The 21927-nt window shown below is 41.0% G+C and overlaps 1 protein-coding gene across 1 annotated transcript in view; it reads right to left on the bottom strand.

Annotated features, from left to right (window-relative positions):
* Positions 1–2782: 2782 nt before the first annotated feature.
* LOC139449637 (tryptophan 2,3-dioxygenase-like) overlaps positions 2783–21927 on the bottom strand; it is a 45042-nt gene continuing 25897 nt past the window's right edge. The window contains exons 6-15 of the mRNA XM_071231113.1: positions 17674–17739; positions 15876–15937; positions 15060–15135; positions 13749–13862; positions 12329–12439; positions 10215–10271; positions 9790–9844; positions 8632–8769; positions 4945–5035; positions 2783–3912 (exon numbers count right to left, since the gene is read on the bottom strand). Coding sequence (XP_071087214.1) covers positions 3675–3912; positions 4945–5035; positions 8632–8769; positions 9790–9844; positions 10215–10271; positions 12329–12439; positions 13749–13862; positions 15060–15135; positions 15876–15937; positions 17674–17739 — 1008 coding nt within the window. The 3' untranslated portion in view covers positions 2783–3674. The remainder of the gene's footprint in view (positions 3913–4944; positions 5036–8631; positions 8770–9789; positions 9845–10214; positions 10272–12328; positions 12440–13748; positions 13863–15059; positions 15136–15875; positions 15938–17673; positions 17740–21927) is intronic.

Here is a 21927-nt window from a genome sequence, read left to right as displayed (position 1 = left end):
ATGACGAAGTGGCATGGTGGAAGATACAATATGAATTTAACCGACTGTCCAAAACCTGCAGGGTCACTTGAGACACTCAGAGTTGAAAATGTAGATTTGTACACTAAAATTCAGGCGGCATTGTCTGTGCTCATCACCGTGCCAGTATCATCAGCCTCGGGTGAATCATTCAGTGCAATGTGGAGATTGTGGTCAATGTCATGAACCTCACATGCTTTCAGACATTTCATCGAATTGTTTCCCTTGCTGTAAATGTATTTTACACTCTTACTATTTTTTTCCAGTTTTATACGAACGAACGAACGAACGAGGTTAGAAGCAGCGAAGAAACAGAAGTCCGTTCGCAGGATATCACGAGAGCAAAGAAAGCATGCACTGTATTGTACCGCGATAAACTTTTCTCCTTTGAACTGTTGTTTAGTTAAAGTTAAGGACATAAACAGGGGACCTCATAATCGCTGGCAGTCGTATAATGGGCGTTACCGATGCTATTTAAAAAAAAATAATTAAATGTTGGTTATGGGGAATCCATTGTTTAATAGGCATTACTTAGAAGTTGACGGATGACAAGGTAGACACAATTTTTTGGATAACAACTTCTTAAATACTTTGAAAGGCTTTTCACAGTATTAAAGAAGTTGTTATTGTTATAAGGTCAAAAATGCATCTCAGAAACGAATGATAATAAATAGAACCATTATAGCTGCAATTAGGAATTGCATTAAATATAGTTCGTGACAGAACTTGTAGTTGGAAAGGAATCAATAGAGAAAAGACATTTTACATTTATCACAAGTGTATTCTGGACATTTCACATTTATCATTGGATTGGTCTCTGGCTATCGTCCATGAGTTAATGAAACAAATGGGGAATTACAAGGTATAAGCCATTGGGAGCTTCGGAGCGAGTCACAGAATCAATAGAGAGATGAGCAATCTGGCACGTAGGCTTTTGGTATTTTTCCGATGGCGACACACATGAGTTCATGGTCAGATCTAAACTTGTAACGAATCAAATGGAGGTATTGAGACATGTGACAAGGACAGGTCAGGCTCGAACACTATAAAATGATACCCTCAACATTAGGAGAGGGAAGCGCGGTTTGCAGTCGATCGAGTCGAATCCCGATCGTTCTAAGTTTCCCCAGCTAGTGACGAGCCTGACCAGTCTGATCCTGTTCTGTATTGATAGATGGGCTGAGAGTAAGTAAAACTATGTGAGTATAAACTGGTGTTGCGTTTCTTTATTATGTGAGTATGAATGCTGATAGAGACAACTTGGAGTAAGGGTCATTAGGCCAATCACTCCTTGACGGAGCCGAGCCGTGGTGGACAAGGCGAGGGCAATGTCCTGGCTTAATTGACCACAAGGACCAGGAACGGCAATACATTTAGTAACTGTAGCAGGGTCGCACTGGACGCCCAAAAGCAGTTACGACATTATCCATAAAATTGTGTCTGCCTTATGAGGAATCCCTTGGGAAAGTAGTACCGGATAGTCTTTTGTAATGTTATCGAAATATGACAACCGATTTTGATTCCATGTCAACCGATCTGAATCGCGGAAAATAGGATAACACATACCCTTTGTTATTATTAATATAAATATATAACCTGTTCAGTTTGGTTGAAAAATTGGGACGCAATGTTTTACTCTTGTACAGCGTGTACACGCCCTGAAAAGCGACTGCAAATTGACTGTAGACTGTCACTGAAACATCGTTGTTACGACAGCCAAAGTCAAAGATATTTATTGCATGTACAAAGATGTTACATATAAGTAGTTTTGGATATTTGGATATTTGATGTTTAACCATTTGTTTCTGAGAGAATATGCATTTTCAACATATATAACCAGTTTCAATATGACAGCATCATCCTTTGAAGAGAGAAGAGAAATAAAAGCAGGGTCAGGATAATGTGACAGATAGCGTCCGGTGTAAAATCTCTGAACTTTCTGCGAGACAGACATTACATTGGTTAAGGCCTTCTTTGCACGTGATGTTAAGACCGAGACACCATTCTTGAAGTTCATTGAATGGGTAAACATTAAACCAAGTTATGTTTAACAATTCACAACATTTGCACATTTACCACCGAAAAAACATCTCTCATTCAGTACCACCTGACCTACTCTTCTGAAAATGACAATATTTAGTTTATGGTAGTAAACTCATAATTTCCACTCTTTGGTGTAACATTCTAAAATGTTATGTGGTTTTTGTAGTCCAACAACAGAATCTGATACTTTAATAACATCATCGGCAAAAAGAAGCATCTTCATTTCTATTACATTTGGGAACGTTTGAATACCCTGTTTACCTTTAGCCATAATTTCATAATACAATTCACTAATAAAAAAATAGAACAATATAGGGCTCATGATACATCCTTGTCGTAAGCCAACAGGGCAGTCACAGAAATCGGTTCACATATCACAAGGGAACACGATGGGAATATTGTACGTATTTACAACGGCCAAACAAAAATACATGCCATATATTAAAGAGGGACGCCTTGTTGGGATTCTGGGTTAGAATAGGCCTCTCCAACCTACGTGTATTTTGTCGTAAGAGGCCACCAAATGGATCGGGTGGTCATGGTGGGTGACTTGTTTCACTGGTATCAGCGCACCCTGACGAGTTGGATCGGTGCTATCGATCACGGGAATGTCCGGTCCAAACGCGATAATTTACAGGCCGCGATCATATAGTAGGAATATTGTTGAGTGCGGCCTGAAACACCAATTCAGTGTCTGCACCATGGACAACAGAAACATTCATCAGGTCTCAGTTGATATAAACCACATTTATTCAGTCAACCGGGATCGTGTCGTGTACTTGACCACAGCCTCATATAACTTCGCTTAGTGCAGTTGGGCTTATAATCATGCAAGTACAGTTACTTTCATATGGTTTGGAATTATTCAGAAAACGTTTGCAATCGTGCCATGAAAGCGTTATGCTAAGTACAATGTATATTAATATATGTGTACTGAAAAAAAAGTCTGAACAATAATCAACATGTTTTCACTGGATCGGTAAATACAGTTCAACTTCATTAAACTAGACAGGACCATGCAAAGAAATCTTCCGGGTTTCCAGTTATCCGGATGAACGAATCATAGTTACGGAATGATGTTAATTTGTGTATAGTGTCCCCTCTACAAAATCACAGCGCTAACATGCTTCGTGTAACGAGGCTGTTTATATTGTCAACGAACATAATACTTGGCAGTATAGACATGGAATATTTGGCCATTTACACATTTGATATTTGGCAGCATACAAATGAAATATTTGGCAGTATACCCATAAAATATTTGGCCATATACACATGAAATATTTGACAGTATACATATGAAATATTTGGCAGTATACCCATAAAATATTTGGCCATATACACATGAAATATTTGACAGTATACACATGGAATATTTGGCCATATGCACATGAAATATTTGACAGTATACACATGAAATATTTGGCAATATACACATGAAATATTTGGCAGTAAAAAACATGAAATATTTGACAGTATATAAGTGACATTTATGGCAGTGTAAAATATAATATTGGGCATACACACCTGAAATATTTGACAGTATACATATTAAATATTTGGCAGTATACACATGGAATATTTGGCAGTATACCAAATCAGTCGCACTGTCTTCAGTCTCCAATCGAGAAACTAACAACTCCGTCTACAAGTGTCCGTTCATCTGCCGATTCAGAGTCTCTCTCTCCATTGGCTGCCTCGTTCTCGTCTCCATGAATGTCGTCCATCAATTGGTCGGTTGAGAGCACGCTCAATCGCCGCTTCAACCGACTGCTCAATCTTGGAATGTATGCTCTAGGCACTAGGTATGTGGAGAGGTTGAACAGGTCCAGGAAAACCTTGTATCTGTCACTGAAACAAAAGTCTGCTGTCAGCTGCTGTGGTCACTAAACCCACCAGACCCGTGAAGATCCCGGGTAGAATAGCTCTTGGGCAATGCTCATGCTTCCCGTAAGAGGCGACTATGCTCGTCATAAGAGGCGACTAAGGGGATCGGGTTGTCAGGCTCGCTGACTTGGTTGATGCATGTCATTGTATCCCAATTGCGAGGATCGATGCTCATGATATCAACCACTGGATTGTCTGGTCCAGACTCGATTATTGACAGACCGACATCGCATTGCTGTAATATTGCTGAGTGCGCCGTTAAACAACAAACAAACAAACAACTAAACTCACCACGTCAATAGACGGGGACTAAGTAGATCGCATGGTAGCTTGTTAACTTGGTTGACTGTGTGTCATCGTTCCTCGACGGCATGGGGCGTTGTTTATAATGTTTATTGTTTATTTGATTCATTGCGATGCAACAATAATTGGACAGGAGATATAATCTATTCATTGGTTCAAGGAAATCTACAGGAGGTCATTTGGAACAAGCAATATTTAGACTCAAGCTCTTATATATTCTGGTGGCGGTACAGAAGAGGTCTGGTGGGTGTGAGTTTAAAAACAATTTGTTCTCGAAAATACTCGAAACAATAATGGAAAGAAAGATTTTACACAAAAGTTAACTGTACGCTGATAATGAGAACACACAGAATAGCCGCGATTGGTTGGATGTGGCATGTCACGGAAACGTGGATGGAAACAAAATCATGTGGATTTCGATATGACCTTTGTGAGCGATTTGATACGTCCCCAAACGACAGTTGGTGAAAATCCGTCACATTAAGCTGATACGATTTGATCTGACTGCATGAAAATTTGAAAAGTCAGGATCATCAGTTATGTACTATTACTCTTTAATGCATGTGTCAGAGTTTGATTTTAATAAAATGTCCTGTTGCACATTATTGTTATTATTTGCAGTGTGATTTGCAAAAAGATCAAATGTTACCCTATTTAAGTATGTAAACAAGCATGCTATAGTACCGTTATTACCTTATTGTGGATCGCAAGTACTGATACCCCGAGGACCCTCCGGTGCCGACCTTGCTGCCGATCATACGCTGTACCATCATCACATGATTATCTGGAAAAACAGTACTCACATTGACTCACATTGACTCAAAGTGACTCACATTGACTTAAACTGACTCACACTTACTCAAACTAACTCAGATTGACTCACATTGACTCACACTGATTCACATTGACTCAAACTGACTCACATTGACTCACACTGACTCAAACTAACTCACATTGACAGTGACTCACATCGGTATCTTAATATCACAAACATACTACGAGGACAAAATAGTATGAGTGTATATGGCGCCTTTTGCAGTGATATTACAGAAATATCACGCCGGGACACCAAGAAAGGGCTTTACCCAGTACTCGTAAGGGGACTCGAACTCGGGCTATGTGCGTGACGTTCGAAAGTTTTATCCTATAAGCTACCCACCGCTCCTGACCTGACAAGGTATAGTTCGTGTTATATATATGATACATATTGATCAATTTTTAATTTACATAATTGATATAGTTGCCAGGACGTTTCAAGAGAATGCATCCCTCAAGCACAATGATAACTGTCAGTTTCGGATGGGAAAAGGTTACATACCGTCCTTTCTCATTTCCACATACCCCCCAGCACAATGATAACCGTCAGTTTCGGATGGGAAAAGGTTACACACCGTCCCTTCTCATTTCCACATACCCCCCAGCACAATGATAACCGTCAGTTTCGGATGGGAAAAGGTTACATACCGTCCTTTCTCATTTCCATATACCCCCCAGCACAATGATAACCGTCAGTTTCGGAAGGTAAAAGGTTACACACCGTCCTTTCTCATTTCCACATACCCCCCAGCACAATGATAACTGTCAGTTTCGGATGGGAAAAGGTTACATACCGTCCTTTCTCATTTCCATATACCCCCCAGCACAATGATAACCGTCAGTTTCGGATGGGTAAAGGTTACACACCGTCCTTTCTCATTTCCACATACTCTCAAGCACAATGATAACCGTCAGTTTCGGATGGGAAAAGGTTACACACCGTCCTTTCTCATTTCCACATACTCTCAAGCACAATGATAACCGTCAGTTTCGGATGGGAAAAGGTTACATACCGTCCCTTCTCATTTCCACATACCCCCCCAGCACAATGATAACCGTCAGTTTCGGATTGGAAAAGGTTACACACCGTCCTTTCTCATTTCCACATACTCTCAAGCACAATGATAACCGTCAGTTTCGGATGGGAAAAGGTTACATACCGTCCCTTCTCATTTCCACATACCCCCCCAGCACAATGATAACCGTCACTTTCGGATGGGAAAAGGTTACATACCGTCCCTTCTCATTTCCACATACCCCCCCAGCACAATGATAACCGTCAGTTTCGGAAGGGAAAAGGTTACACACCGTCCTTTCTCATTTCCACATACCCCCCAGCACAATGATAACCGTCACTTTCGTAAGGGAAAAGGTTACATACCGTCCTTTCTCATTTCCACATACCCCCCAGCACAATGATAACCGTCAGTTTCGGAAGGGAAAAGGTTACACACCGTCCTTTCTCATTTCCACATACCCCCCAGCACAATGATAACCGTCAGTTTCGGAAGGGAAAAGGTTACACACCGTCCTTTCTCATTTCCACATACCCCCCAGCACAATGATAACCGTCAGTTTCGGAAGGGAAAAGGTTACACACCGTCCCTTCTCATTTCCACATACCCCCCAGCACAATGATAACCGTCAGTTTCGGATGGGAAAAGGTTACATACCGTCCTTTCTCATTTCCATATACCCCCCAGCACAATGATAACCGTCAGTTTCGGAAGGGAAAAGGTTACACACCGTCCTTTCTCATTTCCACATACCCCCCAGCACAATGATAACCGTCAGTTTCGGATGGGAAAAGGTTACACACCGTCCTTTCTCATTTCCACATACCCCCCAGCACAATGATAACCGTCAGTTTCGGAAGGGAAAAGGTTACACACCGTCCTTTCTCATTTCCACATACCCCCCAGCACAATGATAACCGTCAGTTTCGGATGGGAAAAGGTTACACACCGTCCTTTCTCATTTCCACATACCCCCCAGCACAATGATAACTGTCAGTTTCGGATGGGAGAAGGTTACACACCGTCCTTTCTCATTTCCACATACCCCCCAGCACAATGATAACCGTCAGTTTCGGATGGGAAAAGGTTACACACCGTCCTTTCTCATTTCCACATACTCTCAAGCACAATGATAACTGTCAGTTTCGGATGGGAGAAGGTTACACACCGTCCTTTCTCATTTCCACATACCCTCAACATGCATGTATCATTTTTAAATACGTGTATCTACATACGACATTAATCTCTTTTCTTTATGTTTCTATATTTGTTACATTACATTATCGTTTTCACAAACAGTGAAACAATGACTGTTCAACATGATGACCAACATTTATAACACCTAAGTATCAAAATTCCCATTCATAAGTGTTGTACATTTGGAGATGAATTAATACTCTATAAGTTCAATCTGGAAGATAGTAAATGATTATCTCATTTTGGTAGATTTTTGATTCACCGTCAACACCTTAAAGTTAGATGCAAGAACACCGTATGCTTTACCGATCACTACTATGAGTCTTGTCATATTTGCAGGTGCTGTGAAATTGGGTTAAACGTCGCGTCCAAGATTATTGCACTTATATAGCGACGTGCATGCACGTTCGTGTCTCTGTATGGCTGCTTGTACTAGTCCGGACTGATGCCGATTTATAGTGCCAGCCCATTGAGATGCCATGCTGCAGTTTAACATGAATACCCCACTCAGACACAGTATACTGACTCTGAGCCGAGTCTTTGTTTAGCCCCGTAATGCCGAGCGCGGACAGTACCACCAAGTACCATCTTTTAGCGTATTTTGGCATGACGCGTCCGGGGATCGAAGCTCGGACTTTACGCTCTCCTGGCGGACGCTCTACCACTAGACCACGGTGGCGGTATGTCATAGTTGCAAGGTCAACTGCAAAACATTACAAAACATGTTGTTTTCGGTGTCTGTATTTTAATGTAAATGTCACTTCAGAGAAGTAAAGAACACTAGTTTCGTGGGAGAAACGTATACACCATGTTTGATGGTTGCTAAACATGAAACCAAACATGGTTCTTCTATGGCGATGTATTAGATACCGGTATCATAGTTGAGTTTTAAGTTTGCAGTGTTACGGCGACTGTTTTCAGCCTAGTAACGTTTTGATAACGTTTGTAGTTCTTTGGTCAAATTTATTTTGAAGTGTATACTTTCTTTTGCCCGTCAGTTTACACAATACCATTTAAAAACGTTATATGATGCACGTGCCTGATGCGGATTTCGGGTTTAGAATTGGTCTCCAGGAACGTATGTCGTAAAAGGCGACTTTTGGATCGGATGGTCGGTGATTTGGTTGATTGTGGTTCATCATGTCCCGAAGGGGTGGGAGGTGGCGTATGAATATCCATCACTTGTTTGTCTTGTCCAGATTCGATTTATTACAGATTTACGATTTATTACTCGACCAATACCATATTGCTGACAATTACGTTATTAAGTTTGTATTCTAGGAGATATATAGATAGTGGTGATGAACGTTTTCTTGGTCTAAATATTCTCCAGACGTTTTGTAAAACTTACATCTCCATTTCGTCATGAGAGAGTCGATGTCCATTAACAGCGTGATGAGTTTATAGGGCTGGTTGAACCGAGGCTCGTCTCTGTAGAGGGAGATGAACAGCGCCCCCTGGAAGGCTTTGTGGCTTAAACGACGTTCACCTGAAACACGCCATGTTGGTCATATCCTAGTCATCACAGGATTTTTGTTAGGATGAGAGAGTGATTTGGGTTTGACGCCGCTTTGAACAGTATTTCGGACATATTAAATCATAGGTGAGGTGATGTGATGTGATGTGATGTGAGGTGAGGTGAGGTGAGGTGAGGTGAGGTGAGGTGAGGTGAGGTGAGGTGAGGTGAGGTGAGGTGAGGTGAGGTGAAATGGGGTTTAACGTCGCGTCCAAGATTATTGCACTTATAAAGCGACGTACATGTACGTGTGTGTGCTTGTACTAGTCCGGACTGATGCCGATTTATAGTGCTAGCTCACTGAGATACCATGCCGCAGTTTAACATGAATACCCCACTCAGACACAGTATACTGACTCCGAGCCGACCAGTCCTTGTTCTAGCCCCTTAATGCGGAGCGCCAGACAAAGTAACAACAAGTCCATCTTTTAACGTCTTTTGGTATGACGCGGCCGGGGATCGAACCCCGGACCTTCCGCTCTCTGGGCGGACGCTCTACCACTAGACCACGGAGGCGGTCTATTAAATCATAATGTGGTCGGAAAGTCCGAAGTGATACAGGACTCAGGTATTTACAACTTTGGCGCAATGGACAAGGATACAGCGCTGGAAGGACAACGATCATAATCAGGGCGAGCATGGGATTCGAACCCACGACAAACGTGGTAGGTAGGTGACGGGAATAAACACAGTGTTTTCTGGCTTGTCAGGCGGTTTGACACCCATGTGCCAATTAAGCATGGGATATCGTAGATAAGGTATAGTTAGGGACGACTTATTCACTGCTAGTGTCAAAGGTGATGTTAAAAAGCTAGGAGATTTTTATACAAAAGAGGACAGGACAAATATCAACATCTAAAATGCATTAAATTTTGTAATTTTACGTTTTTGGATGACCGATACGTATCGACAACTGATGTGTGCCATTTCTCTATGCGGATTCCGGGCTAGATGTGATTAACGTAAACCAGCCCACGGACAAACAAGCCATACCTCTTTCTCTGTGGCCGTTGTAAACAGATTCATCAAATATTGACTGAAAGGAGTCCTGCGAATAAAAAATAAATTTATTTATCAAGTAACGTTTTCGCTATTGTTATTGGAATCTCAATTGACAAAAGGAGTCAAGTTTGATCAACACGTTTTGTCTGATACGTGATTATGTGACAGGAATGCTACTCTACAAAGACAATGAATTTCATATAAATTTGAGACCACTTCCCCACCCCCCCCCCCCCCCCCCCCACCCCGCGCACGCAGCTCTAGGTTCGTTTCAGATTCGACGCCACCATTTCATCTAACCTGCCTCTGACTCCCTGGTTGGTGAGAATAATTTCATTGGACGGCTATATTTAGCGTCTTGCCATTCGAGTGTCTAGTCATATTAATTTCATTTAATGAATAATTGATGACTCTACCTTTTGTTTCTGGTATTCCTGCATCATGGTCTCCTTCTGCAGCGGATTTACTTCTTCCTGCGGGAAGATGACACTCATTAAAAAATGTGTTAGGTTTCTATGATGTGGCGATGGGGGTGAGTCCGGAGTGGTTGGTGCAGTGTATGAGCACGGACGTACATACATATATGTACGTATTTGGTATGAGTGAGCGCAGTGGCTGAATGAGTGGCTGAATGAGTGAGTGAGTGCAGAGTCTGAGTGAGAGAGTAAGTGAGTGAGTTAGTGGGTGAGTGAGTGAGCCAGTGGTTGAGGGATTGCAGTTTATGAGTCAGTGATTCAGATGTGTGCCTGTTGGACGAGTGAGTGAATTGGGTTTAACGCCGCTTTTAACAGTATTACTGTTACATCACGGCATGTCAGCTTAATGTGGGAGGAAAGCCCGAAGTGATGCAGGTCACAGACGTTTACCACTTCGGTGAAACTCACGAGCACGGGTATGGTGCTGACAAACGTAGAAACATAATCGGGGCGAACCGGGATTCGAACGCACAATCATAGGTTCCTGGCGTGCCCAAGGGACGCAACTCTGCAGAGCGCATCGCGTCGCCTTAGACAACTGGGCCACCCGTGCCCCCGGCTGTTGGACGAACCTAAAACCCTCAAATAACACTCTCCCGCCAAACAAATATAAGATATATTCTGACAAACATATTATCTAAACCTAAATAAGCCCGTCCTTACAAATTTGCTTCAAGTTGAGTCTTAGAAAGGCATTTAGAAGTGATACACATAAGGGAGAAAACTTTGGATGTCAACTTCTTTATTAGGAGGAACACAACGTTTCGGAGCATATACTTCCTCCTTCTTCGGGTGAATGATGAAAGAGTAAGTATATACGAAACGTTGTGTTCCTCCTAATAAAGACTTTGACATTCAAAATTCTTTTCCTTTGCTTCAAGTTGTTCAAAATACCACTTCACACTTCATAATATAAGGGCGGTCGGGTAGCCTAGTTGTTAAAGCGTTCGCTCGTCACGCCAAAGACCCGGGTTCGATTCCCGACATGGGTACAATGTGTGAAGCCCATTTCTGGTGTCCCCCGCCGTGATATTGCTGGAATATTGCTAAAAGCGGCGTAAAACCATACTCACTCACTCACTCATAATATAAAACGTCATCGCCTGAGAATATACAGATTTCTTTGGTCGTGAAAGGTACAGTAACTTGAAAATTGTATGAACATCAGTGATGACACCAGGTGTTCGCGAAAAGGTAACCATGTCCTGCCCTATCCATCCCTGCTTTCGTGTAGAAGTCAAATCAGATTAACAGAGGGTCAAAGTCTCTTTTTAACACAAGGTTATGGTTGCAAGGTCAAACCTAATTGGTCAACAGATTGTTGGGTTTCGCTTTGAGATCATCTAACCTACTACAGAAACATACTATTAGTAAAGTCAGTTTAACTAAAATATGACATTGTCATGCTCTAAATATGTTCATGTTAACGCAGAATGCTCTCTTAAAAAATACAATATTTATTTTTCAAAGATATTATGTCACATTTCTATCTCTGATTGATGATCTTGATCTATATGCCAATACACTGTGTGTTTGTAACGTGAAACCACCTTAATCTGCAAAGCAATGTTCCTGATAAACGTTTCCGGAGAACGAATCGTGGCATCAAGTGAGGTCATCTGTGGACATTCCCCAGGGGGTATCAGCGGGAGGTGAGGTAAGGTTGGGATTAACGTCACGTTCAAGATTATGCATTTATATAACGACTATATGCATGTGTGTGTGTCTGTGTGTGGCTGCTTGTAAGTCAGGACTTATGCTGGTTTGTAGACAAAACACTACCCCATTGAAATACCATGCCGCAGTTTAACATGGATACGCCTCTCAGGCCGCATATTAACATGGCTATATACGACATTCGGCCAGAATAATGACTCCGATCCGACCAGTCCTCATTTTATCCCCTTAATGCCGAGCGACAGGCAGGGTAACAACAATTACCATCTCTCCAGGCAGACAGTCTAATCAATAGACCACTAGATAGCGACTAGAAGGTGGTTAGTCCTGATTAACAGGGTCCTGACTAACGAGGTTTCACTCTGTCGGGTTGTTACCTCAGCTGGGGTCATGATGGTATCCTCCAGCCACCGGGACACAGCTTGTTGGAAGACGCTCCAAAAGTTGAAAGTTCGCTCCCCCAAGCCGGGGGTTCTCTCCAGCCAACGCTGTTAAACACAAACATATTAATTAAGTGTGGGGTGAACATCGAGATATGATTGTTTTATGGATAACAAGGGGGCACGGGTGGCCTAGTCGTCTAAGGCGGCGTGATTCGCTGTGCAGAGTTGCGTCCCTTGGGCACGCCAGAAACCTATGATTGTGGGTTGGAATCCCGGTTCGCCCCGATTATGCTTCTAGGTTTGTCAGCACCATACCCGTGCTCGTGGGTTTCACCGAAGTGGTAAACGTCTGAGACCTGCATCACTTCGGGCTTTCCTCCTACATTAAGCTGACACGCCGTGATATAACTGGAATAATGTTAAAAGCGGCGTTAAACCACATTCAATCACTCACTATGATAACAATTTCATGCTTGTAACTTTTCAGGACTAATAATTGCCTCTTCATCGGGTGGGGGAGGTCGGGTAGCCTAGTTGTTAAAGCGTTAACTCGTTACGCCGAAGACCAGGGTTCGATTCCCGACATGGGTACAACGTGTGAAGCCCATTTCTGGTGTCCCCCGCCGTGATATTGCTGGAATATTGCTAAAAGCGGCGTAAAACCATACTCACTCACTCTTCATCGGGTGACCGATTCAGATTCCCATCATGAAGGGCAAGACAGCATTGCAATAAACATTCCTCTGTTTAAGGGAGACACAAGAAGTATCCGCAAAACGTCGAAACCAGTAGAATGAACAGAAACTTGATTTGACTCCTGTCCAGGTCTGTCATTGACCATATTGACTTCAGATGTCAAAACATAAATAGAAAACGTCATTGAAGCGTACAACCTTGATTATTCGCCGAAACAGATTGCACTTGGTGTTAAGCGCAGTAAAGGGCAACAAAAGGCAATAAAATTATAGGAATGGACAACTCAAAATCAGTGATGACACAAAGTGTTCGCGAAACTAATAACATAAGAGTGAGTGAGTATGGTTTTACTCCGTTTTTAGCAATATTCCAGCAATATCACGGCGGGGGACACCAGAAATGGGCTTCACACATTATACCCATGTCGGGAATCGAACCCGGGTCTTCGGCGTGACGGGCGAACGCTTTAACCAGTAGGCTACCCGACCGCCCCAATAAGATAAGAAACAGAATGATCAGGAGTGACAGTACCTAATCCTCATCCAATCACATTTCTCCTTTCTAGATCGCGATAAAAAGGAAATACGTTCGGTTGTTTTCTTCTCAATATATACACTATGTTTTGTTTATGAACTATATTAAGTAAACGTGTGAATGATATTTTATGCCGCATTAATTCCAGCTGAATCGGTAGAGCTTGTAAAGTCAATCTACGTACCTCCACCAGTGCCAGTAATGATGGGGACTCCAGCGAATCCTCGAGTTGCCGGATAGACTTGGGGTCGTTGAACACCTTCATGTAATGCTGCTGGTTGTATTTGATACGGGTGTCCTGGCGGAGATACAACAGGTGTTACCCATAATACAACGTTGTACTTCGACAAGTTATTACTTTGTCGGTTCAGCGACCCGATACAACCGTTGCTACCAAAAATAGAAAGTCGGATTCCTGCAAATTTTTACGATGTTGGTTTAGGAACTATATTTAACAGACGCTACCAAAAATACAAAGTGGCTTCCTGCAAATCTTTATGATGTCGGTTCAGGAACTTTTTATAACAGACGCTACCAAAAATACAAAGTCGCTTCCTGCAAATCTTTACGATGTCGGTTTAGGAAATCTTTTTAACAGATGTTACCAATAATACAAAGTCGCATCCTGCAAATCTTTACGATGTCGTTTTAGGAACAATATAAAACAGACGTTACCAAAAATACAGGTTGTCGAATTCCTGCAAATCTTTACGATGTCGTTTTAGGAACCATGTTTAACAGACGTAACCAATAATACAAAGTCGCTTCCTGCAAATCCTGCAATATAAAAGCTTTCATGCTTTCTTTCCGAGTGTGATTATCCAAAGAGTGAGTGAGTGAGTGAGTGAGTTTGGTTTAACGCCGCTTTTAACAATATTCCAGTTATATCACGGCGTGTCAGCTTAATGTGGGAGGAAAGCCCGAAGTGATGCAGGTCTCAGACGTTTACCACTTCGGTGAAACCCACGAGCACGGGTATGGTGCTGACAAACCTAGAAACATAATCGGGGTGAACCGGGATTCGAACCCTCAATCATAGGTTTCTGGCGTGCCCAAGGGACGCAACTCTGCACAGCGAATAGCGGCGCCTTAGACGACTGGGCCACCCGTGCCCCCGATTATCCAAAGAAGTTATCGATAGTACATCGCAGTTACTAGACATTATGTAGTATGTCTGTTTATTTATGTTCAAAGTTATAAATAAATTTTACCAATCATGTGGCGCTCGAGCTCACCTGGTCATAATACCACGTTAGTTTACACTGTTTTGACAGCTTCAGCAATAATTCAGCAATATGAAGGCCACTTTGCCATCCATATATATCATATTGGCTGTCGAATCCGATGTTTAGTTAAATTGTCCATTTTTTACAGACCGCCGTCAAAAAGCTGGAATATTGCTGATTGTGGCGTTAAATAGAAAACAAACAAACAAACAAACAAGCAAAATAAGTAAATCTTAATATATTCCTGTTTAAATAAAATCATATCGTACTTCCTTGACGCCCAGCTTATTTTCGATCAACCGGAACTGAAGACTCTGGAACCCGGATGCTGTTGCTAGGTGTGTCCTGCATGGCGACAAAGTATTACATTAAAATGATATTGTTCATCTATAGATCATTTATTTATGATTTGGTTGGTTGGTTTGTTGTTTAACGCCGCACTCAGCAATATTCCAGCTTTATGACGGCGGTCTGTAAATAATCGAGTCTGGATCAGACAATCCAGTGATTAATATCATGAGCATCGATCCACACAATTGGGATCGATGACTACTTGTATCAACCAAGTCGGCGAGCCTGACCACCCGATCCCGTTAGTCGCCTTTTACGACAAGCATATTCGCCTTTTACGGCAAGTATGGGTTGCTGAAGACCTATTCTACCCCGGAATCTTCACGGGTCTATGTATTTATGAACTTATTCATTCATTGTACTACTCAACAGAAGTAAAGGAACACCCGCAGTGTTTATATGACTATAGTTAATCTGTCATGGCTGGTGGGTATTGCAACACCACTGTCGGTGTTCTTTACTTGTTTTGAGGAGTATATCATGCGTCATCCTGCATTACCATAATGTTTATCACAACAGCTTTTCCCTTGATTGCCTTTGTGATATAAAGGACACGTGGGGTCAGTGTTATATATAATTAGTAGTTTGGAACTATATACGTGTAAAGAGTTCAGAATGTGTGTTAGTACAAAATATGGTTTTAAGTCAAACTGGCACGATTGGATGTCGGTAGTTCCGTCTCAGGAGATTGTTGAAGGATTGGATCTCTGACCATTCCCTTCATGGTTGCTCACCTGAACTCAATGAAGTCTAGTGGGGTCATCGTCTCAAGGATTTGGAACTGGTCAACCAGCAGCTGTCAAAAGAGTCATCAAGGCCATTAAGAGATACTCCATTGTCCACCACAATAAGACTGACCGTTTACTTTGTTTGTTAGTTTGTTTGTTGTTTAACGCCGCACTCAGCAATATTCCAGCTATATGACAGCGGTCTGGAAATAATCGAGTCTGGACCAGACAATCCAGTAATTGATATCATGAGCATCGACCCACACAAATGGGATACAATGACATGCATCAACCAAGTCAGCGAGCCTGACCACCCGATCCCGTTAGTCAGCTCTTAGGACAAGCGTAGTCGCCTTTTACGGCAAGCATGGGTTGGTGAATATCTATTCTACCCGGATCTTCACGGGTGTACCGTGTACTAATCTTGGGCTGGTTGTCATGTTATATGGCTGTCTTATATCAGTGACATGTATAATACGTAATATCTTGATCACGTCAGCACCTGGTATACAAGTGGGACGTGTATCATCTAGATAGGCAAGATGCAAAACGGGGCACGGGTGGCCCAGTCGTCCAAGGCGACGCGATTCGCTGTGCAGAGTTGCGTCCCTTGGGCAAGCCAGAAACCTATGATTGTGGGTTCGAGTCCCGGTTCGCCCCAATTATGTTTCTAGGTTTGTCAGCACCACACCCGTGCTCGTGGGTTTCACCGAAGTGGTGAATGTCTGACACCTGCATCACTTCGGGCTTTCCTCCCACATTAAGCTGACACGCCGCGATATAACTGGAATATTGTTAAAAGCGGCGTTAAACCCAACTCACTCACTCACTCACAAGATGCAAAACTGAAACAAGTATTATCTAAAAGTAATAACAATAAAAAATGTACTGATTACACAAGCTATTGCTCATATAACCTGAACCTCGTTAACCTGGACACCCGATATCAGGACGATTTTGTTTTAAACGTCTGATATACAAAGGGTCAATACTATTTGTTTTTTAGACGAATTCAATTGGGACGTTCAGGGGTTGCCAGTACACTGAACACATAAGTACAAACATAAGAATCAAGGTTTAAAATGACGTCTTTCTGTTCATGTCTATTACATTGCCAATTTTGACATTGTACGTTTGTCATCTAACCATGCAACCAGTGATGCATAATTAATTTCAAGGAATTTGTCATTGCACCCAAATTCATTTAGAAATTGCAGGGTGAAACGTTGTTTGGATGTAAATATTTTGCGCGAAACGCTTACTTTTACTATTTATTCATTATCGTTCCTCGTTGTGCATATGCACACCTCGACACCACATTATTTAGTGAGTGAGTGAGTGAGTGAGTGTGGTTTTACGCCGCTTTTAGCTATATTCCAGCAATATCACGGCGGGGGACACCAGAAATGGGCTTCACACATTGTACCCATGTCGGGAATCGAACCCGGGTCTTCGGCGTGACGAGCGAACGCTTTAACCACTAAGCTACCCGACCGCCCTCCACATTAATTACGGCCATAGTATTAAAATGTAAAAAAGTAAATTTATTAAAGCGAAACAATGCATAAAAATATGATATAATAACCAAGTTGGTATCTAAATATGGTATCAGAGCGTATATATGAATATATATTTTGTGTTCTACGCGTCTTCAGGCCCGAAATGCGTAGATAGGTGCTCATATTCTCAATCATTGGTCGATGTCATATATCTGGACTATTGCTGAATGTTGCGTTTAACACACACAGCAACAATATTCATCATGTAGAGACGTACAGACGTTTCGAGCGGAGCTGTATCTTACCTTGAGGATGAGGACCACACGGTTGAGGCGACTGAGAACCAGGAGTGTCTTGCTCTCATCCATTTGCTGGTGAAAAAACACATACAGTTGTCATGAAGACAAAACTCATGTCAGTATAAAGCTCTAAAATGTTTTTCGTACGAGTCATTATTCTACCCTCAAATCAAAGTTATAAAAGGCGGTGCCCAACTACAGTTTCATTTTTACTGGAATTTTTTAAAACAATTAATGTTTCATTTCATTTTAGCCGGATTGTTTTGAAACATGTAATGTTTCATTTCATTTTTAGCCGGATTGTTTTGAAACAATTAATGTTTCATTTCATTTTTAGACGGATTTTTTAAAAACAATTAATGGAACCAATGTGTTACGTTAATGTTTAATGAAGGATCTTTTTACATTTAATTTTAATGTAAATATGTGTCGTAAATCGAAAGATACTGATGCTGTTAACAGTGTTTGTACATATTGTGACAGAGGTGAAGTTGAAGATGAATTCCATGTCTTATTTAAGTGTAACAAGTATTCCAAGTTAAGATCTACATATCCCCCCTTCTTGAATAATGACTATACATCTGAAATGCTAATGATCAATATTATCAACTCACAAAATAAACATGTTATCTTTTCAGGGGCTACTTGTATAAAGCATGTTTTTTCTATCAAATTCAAGAAGATGTAATTTCTGTATATACACGTGACATCATATTATGAGTTAGTATCAATTGTACTTTAGGCCTTGTGACCATAATACTGAATAAACCTGTCTGTCTGTCTAAAGGATCTTTTTACAATAAAAGCTACATAATACATTCATTTTAAAATGCCAGGCCAAAGAAAGTATTCATTTGAACATTGGAGTTGACCAACATATTACACACGTTGTCAAAACTTTACCAGGCTTCTCAGTTTGTTATATCAATCAGTTCGTTATAAGCGTGTTCGTTATTAAAAAAAAGCCTCTTTATAATAACATATCTTGTCTTTACTGTTATCAAACGTTACTAGGCCTTAACAATCGCCGAAACACTACAAACTTTAGGCCCAGAAAACATGTATGATACCCGAGTCAAATAATCCTATCGTGTAGCCATTTCTCATTTGTTTCATTTTTAGCCACCATCAAACGTAGGTATATACGTTTTTTACCCGGCAATGTATATTTTCATTTTTACATGGAATTTGGAAACACAGGGCCGATTCTATTTAGAATTCAAGTCATGGAAAATATCTATATAAAAATATCCGGTATTTCAATGCTGCCTATGTGGAATACTAAATATGACGTTTATGTAGAGAATAATTAAGCAGTTTGCTTGTGTTTTTTGAAATTTGTATTGAAAATAACAGACACATTGTTTGTTGAATCCGAACAGGTACCAGAAAGACTTAATATTTTAAGGCGTGACTTATTAACATACATGCACGCACACTAGAGATCAGGTTATGAATTGCATACATCGAAAAATACCATTAAACGTAGATCTATTTAGCCAGTGGACGTTTCACAAACAGCTTCAGGGTTGGAAAGAGGAAAACTTTACAATGTTTGCTGAAGAAATTGTTTGTTTTGTGAAACCAAGTTGAATTGCTGATGTGTTCCGAAAGAGGATTCCTTCAGTGACGTATTAAGGCCACGAGTTACTTCAGATCTTCCAGTCTCTTAGTATGGCTCGATGACTATCTGGGTGCATTTCACGAAAGCCTCTTAGCGACACGACGCGGTTTTTGAACCTCTTAAGCCCTAGTGCCACGGGGCCATGTACAGTCTTTCACGATGCAACCCCCTTAGTGGTCCCTAGATCATCATCATCATCATCATCATCATCATCATCATCATCATCATCATCTCATCATCATCATCATCATCATCATCATCATTATCATCATCATCCAAACATCACGGCTTTAACATCGTCATACACATTTTATATACTCCTACAGGGTAGCCTAGTGGTTAAGGCGTTCGCTCGACATAAGCCCGGGTTCGACTCCCCACGTGGGTACCAAATGTGCAGCCCATTTCTGCCGTCCCACATCGTGATGCTGCTGGCACACTGTTAAAAGCGGCCTAAAATCATACTCACTCACTATATAGCGATACGGATTGCGAAAGACGGGGAGTTTAGTAAAGTGGTTACCGCGCTTCTTGACCTTTTGCTGTCATATTTGAACTTCAAGCAAAAGAGGCCGAATTATGATTATACACGTAACCATGCATATTGTTGTATCAGGCAGCCAGTTTTAGTTGTGATTGATTAATCAATTAACCTAACCGTTTCACATATTATTGTAGGGGGCACGGGTGGCCCAGTCGTCTAAGGCGCCGCGATTCGCTGTGCAGAGTTGCGTCCCTTGGGCACGCCAGAAACCTATGATTGAGGGTTCGAATCCCGGTTCGCCCCGATTATGTTTGGTAAACGTCTGAGACCTGCATCACTTCGGGCTTTCCTCCCACATTAAGCTGACACGCCGTGAAATAACTGGAATACTGTTAAAAGCGGCGTTAAACCCAACTCACTCACTCACATATTATTGTAAAATGAGATTTCTAAAGAGTGGAGACGACTTCTAACGTGAATCGACGCTATATTGTAAACATATCTTGTTTACTCGACTCTGCTTTATGAAGATATTTTATTTGATATGGAAAGGTTTCTGTCGCTTTATTATTATTATTAGTAGTAGTGGTAGTATTACTCAAATGATATTCAAATACAATAAAGTGCATATAGTTGATTGATTTCGTTTATATTTATCATATAATTTGTTTTACTCTCCATTATCTGATGATAGCGAAATAATATGTTTTAAATTTCTTATTAATTTCTTATTGAATTATCAAATACTTCTGTGCCACGTGAGTACATATGTTATGATTATCGTCATCACTTTGGCTCCGTAAAAAAACTTTGAATTAGGAATGCACGATGTATCTTGTCTGAGAGAAAAATCAATCACGCATTCTTGTGTCTATTGAAATGGGTTTTTTCACAATCTTAAACTACAGTCAAGTCTCTTTAATCCGACATCGTTGGTTGCACATGATTGTGTCGGATTAACGAGTATGTCGGATTAACGAAATTAAGTAATTTGTGATCGCTGACCACTGTGTCGGATTAACGTGACTGATAAATGAGTGATTTCGGTAATTCGTTGCAAATTAGGTGTGTCGGAGTCGGAGTGCGAGAATGTCGGATTAACGGGACTAAATAGCACTGAATCAATCGGTTCCCATCATCTGTGTCGGATAAAGCCGAGTGTCGTATTAACGAGACTTGACTGTATATGTTTCCTTCATGCGCAATTTAGCTTGGCAAACATAAAATATTATACACAGTTAATGAAAACCATGTACAAACTTGCAAGTTATATTTTATTATTCCTTTTTTTTAAATAAATAATTCCATTGATTTAATGCATCAACTATTATTATCGAAAACAATCTTTTCATTTTATAACATGGGGGGAAATGGGAATATTTGCTTTTTAAATTTGCATGAATAAGGCTTAAACCACTGACACACTATAACACCCGAAGCTTCGATAAGAGGCATGCGGGGTTGCACAACGAAGCGATACTTCTATCACAATGCACCGAGTTTCGAGTGATCGTAAATGGGTTTGTACAGCATATTTGCAGCCCAATTTTCGACGAATTTGAAAAAACACGCTTACTTAGCTTTGGGTGATAGTAAGTAGGTTTAACTTCGTTAATATCAGCAAGAGGACAATCCGTTCTGGCATCGGTTAAAACTAAGACCATATTTTTCTTGAGAAAATTGTCGAAAAAATGTCTGTATGCATTTGGCGTTAACAAAGCGTGTTCGTAAAGCGTCCCTAAAATATACAAATGCCAAATTGAGAAATATTTATGGAATAAAACATTAGGTCACAAATATTGAAAAAGGAATGTGTGGAAGAGAACAGGAGATACAAAAAAGGAGACAGATCTAGATGCAGAATTGGAACACCCTGATAAACTCTCTAAAAAAGTGAGATAATTAGAAAAAACATTGTTATGTCTTGTTTTGTTGCTTCAAACACGTCAAAGTTCACATGAAACAAAATGGTCTAAAGAACAAGTGGTTGATAGCATGAACATATATCGACGCATCCGCAGAACGATGACATCATTACCATAAAATTAACTAATGGCACGGGTGGCCCATTCGTTGAAGGCACAACAGAGCCAGAATCCTGTGAACGCGGGTTCTAATCCCTGATTATGTTTCAAGGTTTGTCGGCACCATT

The sequence above is a fragment of the Haliotis cracherodii genome, unplaced genomic scaffold (genome assembly GCF_022045235.1).
Source record: "Haliotis cracherodii isolate W230 unplaced genomic scaffold, xgHalCrac1.p SCAF_8, whole genome shotgun sequence".
In the NCBI taxonomy this organism is placed as follows: Eukaryota; Metazoa; Mollusca; class Gastropoda; order Lepetellida; family Haliotidae; genus Haliotis; species Haliotis cracherodii.
The sequence above is the reverse complement of the archived record's forward strand: the minus strand, read 5'-3'. Positions and strand labels throughout refer to the sequence as shown.